General features: G+C 38.8%; 1 protein-coding gene across 1 annotated transcript; it reads right to left on the reverse strand.

Annotated features, from left to right (window-relative positions):
• Positions 1-1,804: 1,804 nt before the first annotated feature.
• urod (uroporphyrinogen decarboxylase) lies at positions 1,805-10,589 on the reverse strand. The gene is made up of 10 exons (XM_061732809.1): positions 10,398-10,589; positions 9,118-9,230; positions 8,500-8,579; positions 8,282-8,344; positions 7,094-7,291; positions 5,759-5,920; positions 4,350-4,484; positions 3,774-3,874; positions 2,641-2,707; positions 1,805-2,133 (listed from the first exon to the last, which is right to left on the reverse strand). The coding sequence occupies exons 1-10, from the start codon at positions 10,418-10,420 to the stop codon at positions 1,969-1,971; spliced, it is 1,107 nt and encodes a 368-aa protein (XP_061588793.1). The 5' UTR covers positions 10,421-10,589; the 3' UTR covers positions 1,805-1,968.
• Positions 10,590-11,251: the final 662 nt, after the last annotated feature.

An 11,251-nucleotide genomic window follows, 5' to 3' on the forward strand; every position in this document is an offset into this window, starting at 1 on the left:
TCCCAATTCCTCTCTTCACCTAGTAGTAGTGGCTTAAACGAGGGGTAGTGGATATGAATCTGGCCCTACGGAGCGAGGGATTTCGAATGCACCCTAGATGAACTAGGGCCAGAAAAATTTCCCAGAATGCTTTTCGTCGTCATTTGCGGACTGAATAAAAAAAAAACATGGCGGACATTTCTTATTTTTTAGTGAATAAAATCAATATTTTGAGTTAGTTTCTGCATAAAAATGCGTTTTGATTACATTTCTAACGAGAAATATATATTTTACTTTCATAATATTCACTCCGTGAATGTAAATAATCACTTGTTTGCCTGTTGTTGCGAAGTCTTTTTCAAACCTCGCCAGAATAAAGGCTGATTTATGGTTCCGCGTTACACCAGAGCCTACGGCGTAGGTTACGCGGCGACGCGCGCCGTACGCCGATTTAACGCGGAACCATAAATCAGCTCCGGAGCCGGCAGGCAGAAATCCCGAAATTTTCGGAGCAAATTTCTTAACAGGCATAGCTACAACTGTTAGATTTCATCTATTAAACCAACATTTATCTTCCTAAATGATTTATTTCAGCCAGCGGTAATTCTCCACAGAGCTGCAGGTTTCTCCCCGGGATGACGGCGCAGGTTGACCTGGCGATCACGTCTGTGATCTGTGAGCTTATTTGGATAAACTGAGCCCAGGTTGGGGATCTTAACGGTTACTTTTACGCCTGAAAAAATATTAAAACTTAATAAAGTGGCATATTAACAGCGCTACAGCTGAAATTAAAACTTGCTTTTGGCTTTCGGCTCCCTGATATGGTGTGACGTATGTGCAAACGTAACTACGCAGTCGCTTACGTACCCGAACGTAAACCACGCAGTGACGTAGCACGCAAAATTTAAGGGTGGTGCTGAAAAGTGGGGGTAGTGGGAGTATTGGGACAGGGCCCTGGGAAGATTTCAAGTGCCCTAAAATCTGTGGCTTCTTTTTTAGGGCTAGTGGTAGAAAGTGGGGGGTGTATTGGGATTGGCCCTTAATCCGTGTACAAGTGGGGGGAGGAAAAAAGAAAGAGACGACATTGTAAGGCATCATTCTGTACGTTGTTGATTTCTTGAAACATTTTCTATCGGAGACATAAAGAGCTCTTCATGTGGAGCACCATCTGGGATGTATTCAGCTGTTAGGCAACAAAATGATTCAGCTGCTGCATGCTGACATTTTTTTCTTAAAATGTTGATTTTGTGACTCTGGCAGAGTGTCTCTTGATACAACCCTTTTAAACAAACTTCCAGCTTTTGTTTTTCAAAGCACTTGGAGCTTCTTGTGTCTCTTTTGTTTTCATCTTTTCGCCCACTTCAGCAGCCTGTGACAGAGAAACAACTTCACAAGCTTTGCTTTGTGTTGGGTTTTTTTCCCCTCTCAAAGTACCAGAGTAACATTGCTGTGATTGGATGGTTTCAAACAATAAAAATAAAAAAAATAAAATACTTTATCTGTTAAGAGCTTTTTCCAATAGATCAATTGTAAACATAAGTATGATCTCTTAACATGATGTGCCGTCCATGAACACATGCTTGATAAAAATCATGTCATCTCCTTTCATTTCAAACATAATCCACTCTTGGTCGGATGAAAAAAAAACATCTAATCTTAGAAAAGCAACATGTTTATCCTAAAAAGCTGCGCGAGATGGGAATGTACTGAACTGATGATGTTGTAAATGCTGATCTGGATGTTTTTAATCACGGGACATTGTTTTCTTGTTTTTCATCTCACACAGGCTATAAGAAAACAAAAAGAATTTAAATAAAAAAAAAACTACAAATGATAGAAAGTTGATTTATTGAATTCAGTGAGCAAAGCAGGACGAGTCATCTGTTATTCTCTATTCAAAAAAACAAATAATTCCAACTCAGTCATAATTCTCTCATAATTAAATTAAGCACACTTCTTCTTTGGTGTCGTCCAACAGAGCACGGCTCTTCATATTTGTTTGTTTAAAAGTTTTGAGTGTTGGTGCACGGCGTCGACGAAGGCGCCGACGCTCTCCGGGTCCATGTCGGGGTAAAGGCCGTGGCCCAGGTTAGCGATGTAGCCCTTGGTTCCAAAACCCTCCAACATCTTCTTCACGATTTCTGAAATGCGCTCCTGGAGGAGGAGGAGGATCAGGAGGAGAGAGGATCACGGAGTTAAACCGGTCCGAGATTAAACAAACACATCTCTGAACTGTGAGCAAACATCAGAGCTGTTTGCCGTAAAAGAGAAATTCAAGGATTCATGTCACAAGTTGGGCTGCGGAAAAATGCGGTAGAGGAAACGAACAGAGGAACAGAAAGAAGAACTTTGCATTTACAGCACACGCAACTACGATCCATGTCTGCACCAAGTTCCATACAATTATGAAAGTGGCGACTTCATGAACTTGCTGACAAAATGGCAACAAACAAGAAATCTTAACCTATTACTGAGGAAATAAAAGACTAAAAGACTATTTTCCCTTTGTAGCTGCACCTCTTCTGTTCAGTAAAAGTTGGTAATCTCTCTACAATACCTACGTGGAGTATGTTTTTTTGAGTAAACAAGTTAAACCAAAGGAAGAAAAAATAATCAATTTCTGTCCAAAAACAAGTCTAAAAAAGCAAGAGCAGAGGTTACCTTGGGAGCATAGAGAGCACAAGGGTCCATGTTTCCTTGCAGGCTGACCTTCCCTCCCGTCCGCTCCCTGGACACCAAATCACACACACACACACACACACACACACACACACATAACAGGACACACCAGTTAATCCTTTAACCAGCCAGTTAAGTATTTGATGAGTAAAGCAGGAAACACAGATGTTTGTAGATTTAAATCTGCACCCAGTGACACACCAGAACAGGGTCAGCAATGGTTAACCTGTTGCTCAGGAAGGTAAAACGGCCCGTCCTGCCACGGAAACTACACCCGGATTAGGCCTGTGTTGAAAAAAATCAATTTCCCTATTCTAAATCGATTCTCATATTCATTCCTAAAAATCGATTCATATGTCATATGTCTGTTTGTTTATGCCCAAAAAAGGAATGTTTTGTTGGACACTAGAATAACTGGTGTCATGTTTTTGCCTTTAAATATGTTTAAAGGTATGAAAACATTAAAGTGTTAGGTTATAATTGCATAAATTGTCTATATTTCATTACTTTATATACTGTCTTGGGGTTACATTTGCAAAAAATGCTAAAAACCAAATGCTCAAAAATTAAAAACCAAAATAGACCGAAAAAGGAACAAATAAAAACAGAATATGGGAAAAAAATAAAACCGATTTCATCCGTCTCTGTTTCCTCCCTGGATCTGTTTGGTAATTCTGACCCACATGATGTTTCTGAAAGCAGTTCTATCAGCATTCTGGGAGCTGATTGGTCCTTACAGCATCATTAGCTGCAATACTTGCTGTTTAATCTCAATATAATACTAGTAGTAATATTTTGCATAAGTACAGTCATGTAATTCATGCAACAGCTGAAAAAACTGTTTTAATAACACTAACCCAAATCAATACCGGAATCGAATCGAATCTTGATAATCGATTCTGAATCTTAAGAATCAGAATCGAATCGATTCTTGACATTTGAATCGATCCCCAGCCCTAACCCGGATCAAAAAAAGAGTTTCAGCTGCCTCCCATTTCACAGACTAACAGATACAGTTATACATACCAGTATGGGATGATGGCAGACATTTACCACAAACACACTTCAGTATGAAGACAAATATCAAACAGCATGCGTGTGTGTGTGAGTATTACCGTGCTGATCGCGGGTCTAAGGTCCAGTCCAGCCCGACCACCTCATAACCAGACCGTGAAAGATCTTCCAGACCGTAGTGAGCATCCTTAGCAAAGACAATCTGAAACAAACACACGACAGTAAAATGTAAATAAAGTACACACTGAATGTTTTGTGGTGAAATGCTGCCATCTGCAGGTCATTAAGGAGAACTGCATTTTACTAGTATACATAGTCATGTTGGTTCTTAAAGGTATTTCATCTCTCATCCCAAACACTTAAGTTTTAAATGACAGGAAGCACATGTTTTTCTTTGGTCAGACATTAATAAGTGTTTCAGATGAGAAGTAGACCGTCTTTAAGAATCAAGAACAACAGTCCAGTTGGCACCAACTCAAGTATTCAAGGAAAAACTGTTCTAATAAGAGCAGACAGGAGAACCTAATCTACAGCAAGTACTAAAAACCAGAAAATTAACCAGATAATGCAAAAGATAATTCAGAAAATAAACCTGCTATCAGCTTGGGAGCTGAGACGCAGATAAGATTGATTGTTGTTTTAAACATGCTTGTATGCTTTCTGACTGTCTGTCTCACCATGGGAACATCCTGTCCGTTCTCCTTGAGTTTGTCTTTGACGCGGCGGGCGATGTCTCGGAGGTACGGCAGAGAGAAGTCCTTAAACTCTGTTGGTCCCAGGATGCCGGCATGAGACTCGAACACCTGCAGCGCCTGGACGACCCGCGGGAGAGGAGGAAATGAAGAGGTTTAGTTCCCCACAGCCACACGAGGAAACATTAGACTCACGACAGTGGTATACATCTCTTTACCATCTGTGAAGCAGGCTCATTTTACATTCTCCAATTAGTGTTTAAGTCATATTTTGACTCTGTAATGTGTATCCTTTTATAATATAACAGAATTAATTAACTTTATGAACAACCACACAACTTATGAGCACTAATAATGTCCAATGTCCAGTATGTTGCAGAGTAAATATCAGCTCATATTGAGTTTATTATTTACGTTGTGCACCAATATGACTCAGGTATTTTAACTACTGAACTTATCGTGTTTATTTGCACCTCCCTGAACTCCAACTGATTCATTTTTGACACATTCATCCACATTTTCTCATTATATTACGCCCACTAACCAAACACTAGACATCTGATCTGATACTTCTTCCACTGAGCCAACCTCGCTTCTTTTACCTTCTACGATCTCTCCACTTCCTGCTGCTCTAACTCCACAAGCTTCCTCACTAGTTAAGGACTTCCTTATTTTATATATCAGTCTTTTTTGGTGCATACCTGTTAGTGCCTTCAACTACACAGTGTGTGTCAGCTGATGGAATACAGGAGTTTTTATGTAAAGTGACCGAAAAGAATACGTTTGTAGATCTGATGTCTCCGTTAAATTACAATGAAGAAGAGTTTGTATATTAGTAGCATATTAACAACTGGATGTAGTTACATCCAACAGTTTCCACAAACTAAAGCTTCCTCAGATGACACCACGGATGTCGTTACCGAAGAACTAAACAAAATGTTACAATTAAAAGTATTTGACTCCTTTCAGTGCTTGAAATGAGGGGTCCATTTTCCCAGAAACTGATTATTTTTCTGTTACGTGTATTATCTGTCACATTTACTCTGAAATAGAAACGAAACTCACAAAACCAGGTTTTTGCTGTCGGGCTGTGGCACATTTTTGGGAAACGAGAGGAAAACAAAAACGCTGCCTCGGCTGTAATTTGTGATGACGCCGAGAAGCAGAATCCTTGTTTCCATAAATAGTGCACGCTGTCACTGCCACAATCTGTCCGAGTCTCAAGTGGATTGTATCATGTGGTGTGACTGAAGTTGATTTATGTTTTTGTTTCAGCAATTTTCACAAAAGTCAGTGATATATTCTTCCCTTTAACTAAAAGCTACAGAAAAAAAGAGTTTATCTTGAGAGATTAGTTTGAGTTGCAGATGAGAGTTGCAGGCGGAGGGTCTGACCTGAGCTCCCGCTGCCACCTGACCCAGCAGATACTCCACGATCACGTCGGTCAGCCGGCCCAGGAGGATGTGACTGGCCTCGGGGTGCCGGTAAAGCCAGCGCTTTGCTTTGGAGTGGGTGGGGGAGCCGCCGCCCTCGATCATGTAGGACATGAGTGTCCACTGTGGACAGACGCGTTATGGAGTGTGAAAGGAAAAATAACATTCAGATAATTCAGTACAACTTCGACCTACAATGCATTTCTACACATCAATATAGGGGTGTAACAATATATCGTCCCACAAAATTTCGCGATACAAAAACGTCACGATACGTGTCGTGGAGGTGACAAACTGTATCGCGATATTGGGTTATTAATATTAATCCATTGTGTTGACTAGTAACGCGCAGCGTATTTGTGCCGACCGCGCCTCGACCCGCGGACCAAAATCTTACTCCGCTCAGAAGAAACTAGTACCGTTTTGAGGTCCCGATCACGGGACTCTGGGGGGGTTTTGAGCTCTGAACTTTTAAGTCTGGTGTAGAGTTAAGCCTTACCTTATTAAATTAAACCTTTTTGGGGTCGTGAGTAGGATAAACACGGGGACAACTTCTGCTGAGTTGGAGTGTACTTTAATGTCCCTCAACAGTGTAGGTTTTTAGAACATCAACAGCACCTAGTGCCGTACTGTGGCGTATCACTCCGCCCAATCTAAAACAGACTAATCACTACAGATAAACTGACTAGTGTCATTATAGTCCCTGATTTACATCAGAATATAAAGAATATATTTATAAAATAATGAACCCTGAATTACCAAAATAACCTTAACAAAAATAAATCTCCTCTTACACTTATAAGGTGAGCATGAATCAATCTTTTTTATGATGTAAAATTGTATGTTTTTATTTACTTTTATTTATTTATTTAATTTTAGTTGTTAAATTTCTGGAAAAGAAAAAAGAGAAACTATTCAGTTTGTGGCAAAATATTTGTACTTGTATGAAACTGAAGATGCATAATGCAAACCTGACATTTACTTTCAGTTCAGTTTGTGGAAAATGGTTGGCCTGGCTTTCTCTTAAAAACTTAAACAGCATTACAAACTGTAACAATAAGGCAAACGCACAGCATTGTTTTGTATTTTGTGTCTTTCAAATAAAAGACCATTTTTTCCAGTCATATGTTCCTCATTCAAGGTTGTTAAAAAAAAACTGCTATAATATCGTATCGTATCGTTATCGTGACCTCAATATCGTGTATCGTACCGTATCGTGAGATTAGTGTATCGTTACACCCCTACCTACAATGCTTTTCTACACATCATTAAACAGTGAGTGTGAGGATCTCTAACCGGCGCTCCTGTGAATCCTATGAGCGGCACTTTGCCTTCTATCTTGTGCCGGGTCAGCGTGATGGCTTTGAAAACATAGTCCAGCTCCTGTTTAACGTCCACTTTGGCCCGCAGGCGCTGCAGGTCCTCCGGCTCCTTCAGGGGCTCCGGGAATGTTGGACCTTTACCCGGCACCATCTGGACATCCATGCCCATCGCCTGCAACAAGAAACAAACACATGGCACCAAGTTCCTGGAGCAGAAGCTCGCTCATTTCATTTCTTTTATGTGAGATACTAAAACATCTGATTACAAATAATAAATGCTTGCAAGATGGCAACATTTTTCAGGTAAGGCCAAATAAAATCATATATACCGTATTTTCTGGACTATAAGCCACATCCGCTCTATTTAAAAAAAAAAAAAAGATATGCAAGCAGCAGATATTTATGTTGTTAGATTAGATATTTACTACATGTACAGAAGGATTTTGAAGTGTAAATGATGTACATGTTTGTACCTAAATAGATCCTTTCCTAACAGTGTCTTTTAACACGGCAGCAACTTTGCTGATTAAAACGGGACAGAACCAAGAGAAAATAACCGGTATTTATTTATCTATTTATCTGTTTGAAATCTGCTTCTACCTACTTCTATCTGCTAAAGAAGAAGTAGGGTATTCTTCTTTGCATTTATTTTGTCATAGTTTTGATTCTAATTCCGGTTAAAGCGCCCCGAGTGGTGGAAGAAAAATCCACAGAATAGCCGCACCTTTGTATAAGCCGCATGGTTCAAAACCTATGAAAAAAGTAGCGGCGTATAGTCCAGAAAATACGGTAGTCTTTGTTGTGTAAAGAGCTTCATGAACAGTTTCCTTTCTGACTCTCTTTTCAAAAAGGTGCATTGACCCTCTGAGAAACTAAAAACAAGCACACAAACAGTTTAAATAACAAATATGCTGCTAGAAAATCCAAAAATAAAGTATTTTCCATCCAAAGAAATTACATTGTTAGAATAAACAGTCTATTACTCTATCTGGGACGCTTGCGTCCACATTTTCTTCTGGGATGGATTCAGTTTAGGCAGTGACTCAATTGAATTTGTGCACTGCCGCGGATCTACTTTGCGACTCACACCTCGTTATTTTCAGCCGCTGGCTTTCCACGCGGTTTGCTTCTCAGGGACCGAGCCCAGCCTAGTTGGCCTTACCTGGGGGACAACGAGGATGTCAGAGAAGATTATAGCGGCATCGAAAGGAAAACGTCTCAGAGGCTGAATGTGGAGAAGAAAAAAAAACAGGAGTTTTAGGAAAATGGAGAAGAAAAACAGAATAATCAATAACGGGACTTGTATGGATACATTATTAATCTTTAGATTGATTTTACATATTAATTGCTGGTTTGCAGGGTTTTCTGCTGAGGCTTTACCTGCAGGGTGAGCTCACAGCAGGCCGCTGGCGACTGACACGTTTCAAAGAAGTCCTTCCCTTCTCTTGACTTACGGAACTCTGAAGACAACATTTAAGAAAAAGACTAAACATTTCTGCTGGTATTTTAAATAATGAGACGTTGTTTTTAGTCTCCATGAAGTCCAAACACGATAAGATCCGACTGTGTGAAAATTCTTTTGCAGTAATTAAATGATGTGGCTGCACAGTTATCGTCTACATCAAAAAGGAGAGGAAAAAAAGAAAAAAAAGGGGGAAATTCACAGAAAAAAAAACTAAATTTCATAATAAATACAATTTAAAACAAAACAATCATTCAAATTATTCAAAGTAAATACTGTTAGAGTTGCTCAAACAATCCCTTGAACATTTTGACCACAAACGCCAGCGTGACCTTGACATAACTTCAATGAATACGTTTATGTTACACACACAAATCAGGATGGGACAGTCCACTTGCGCATGAGCCGAGTCTGCGCTCCAATGTGCATGTCATTCAGATCACATTACAGTGTTTATGAAATCACTGGGGGCCAAAGTTAGAATCATGATTGATTAAAGTATAATCAGTGGCACAACCCTAGTCCCCGGTCCGTACCTGGTAGATACCGTCCTGCCTGCCTCATGCACCAGACTGGGACATGCTCAGTCTCTTCTCCTCGTGCTGCTCGAAGGAATGCATCATTCTTTAGCTCAGGAAAGTCCTTGGGGCTGGATAGAAGAAGAAGAATAGCAAAATACTGCAGATGAGCAACAGTGTTTTATCTATGCACACGAAAAAAATAATGTCATGTAAAAGACATTTCTCCTATAATAAAAATCAGCACCAAAAAGCAGGTGTTGCATGTAGTGAAAGTTGTTCTGGTGTGTAAATTATAATCATTGCTTTGATTTTAAATAGTTAACCCTCAAACAAGCTAATACAAAATTATACAGATTGTAGTTGTAAATTCTTATGTGAACTCCAAACTATAAAAAATATATTTTACAAAATTGTAAAAATTGTTCTCCTGGAAGTGCTGTAACCTCTAGACAATACAGATGGGCTTGTGTTATCTGAAATGCTGGCGTGGCCCTCCCTCTCTTTCCCTCAGTGATTATGAGAGATGACACTCCTCTCCTCTCTTATCATCTCCCAGCAGGAGGACAACGGTTGAATCAAGGGATGGTGCGGATCAGTCACTGGGGCATCACAACCTTCTCAAAATCCGGCAAAGGTCATTGCTCGATGGCCAAAAATGTTCCAGTCAAATAATTACACTGGTTTCAACTTCAAAAGTCATATTCAGAGTAATGTGAATCAAGATGTGGCACAATATTCACATATGTACATGCATAAACTACTGATAAATTATCAGTCTCTTTTCTTTTTTTTACCTGAGAAGATTTAAGTAAGACTAGTCTAGTTTTATTCATTGTATTGTTATTTATATAATCACCATCTTTCATTCGGTAGAGGTCTCACATACTCATTGAAGAGTCAACATATATAAACTAATTTAAGAGTTTCAAAACGATCAAAACTCTTCTGTGTATGCCGAATGTATCAGGAGGTCTTCGAGATCATTTTAATTTAACAATATATGTTCTCAAGATAGGTCGTCTTTAGTTTGAGGATGATAATCATAAAACTGCTGTGTTTCAAGCGGTAGTTCTGAGCAGGAGGAAGCTGTGCCAATTAACACATTGCATTGCAGAGAAATTGCATTTGTAGATTTCCTTGTTTGTATGTTAGAGTGCAAAGGATATGCACTCAAGTATTACGTGAAAAAAAGGCTTTTATAATAATGACAACGCTGGCTTTCATAACCTCATTCTGTTTGTTCAGTTAGCCGCCAAACTGAACCCTAAACAGTAATACGGTCCACCAGTACTTACATGATTAAATCATTCTTGCTCATATCGGCTGGTTTGAAAAGGGCACAGGCTGCCGTTATAACTCCTCCGGCTCTGTCTTAGGATGTCAGTCACAATCTGCAGCGCCAAACTCTCCAGATGAAAACCTGAAAGCCTGTAAGCCTGTATACGTGAAGCCTCGACCCCTGAAACCACGCACTGACAGTCCTCACGTGACCAGGGGGCGAGGCCATCTTGGAAGATCACGTGACCACAACAGGAACAATGCGCCCCTTCAAAATAAAATAAAACAAAATAAAAGCTTCTCGCTTTTTGTACCATAAAATAAAACTGTTTTCTAATATTACTTATATGTTTAACAACATTCAGGACTGTTTATGTGTCTGTAGTTTTCAGAACCACCATATACATTATAACATTATAACATTATACATACATTATTTTATTATACATATAAAATTTTTAAATATAAAATATATATTATATATATATATATATATATATATATATATATATATATATATATATATATATATATATATATATAATATATATATATATATATATATATATATATATATATATATATATATATATATATATATATTCATAATTATATAAATTATATTTATAATATATATATAATTCAATTCAGTTTGAATTATATTACATAAACATAACATAAACAATGGCAAGTAAAAAAACTCCCCTTTAGGAGGGAAGAAACCTTGAGCAGGACCTGGATCATAAGGCTTGTGTGAGCCTTATGGTGTCAGGTGTGCAAAAATGCCTCGACGGGCCTGTTTTTATGTGTATGAAACTACGTTGCATCACTGGCTAAACTAAACTAGGCCTGTACATTAAACGTATGGTTG

Source organism: Cololabis saira, chromosome 10, assembly GCF_033807715.1.
Source record: "Cololabis saira isolate AMF1-May2022 chromosome 10, fColSai1.1, whole genome shotgun sequence".
NCBI lineage: Eukaryota > Metazoa > Chordata > Actinopteri > Beloniformes > Belonidae > Cololabis > Cololabis saira.

Excerpts from the sequence above, each read along its gene's own strand:
- urod (XM_061732809.1), bottom strand. The coding sequence starts at position 10,420 with ATGAGCAAGAATGATTTAATCAT. Across the intron at positions 9,231-10,397 it reads AGCAAGAATGATTTAATCAT|CCCCAAGGACTTTCCTGAGC; the intron begins GTAAGTACTGGT and ends TCTTCTATCCAG. Across the intron at positions 2,134-2,640 it reads GTGCTCTCTATGCTCCCAAG|GAGCGCATTTCAGAAATCGT; the intron begins GTAACCTCTGCT and ends CTCCTCCTCCAG.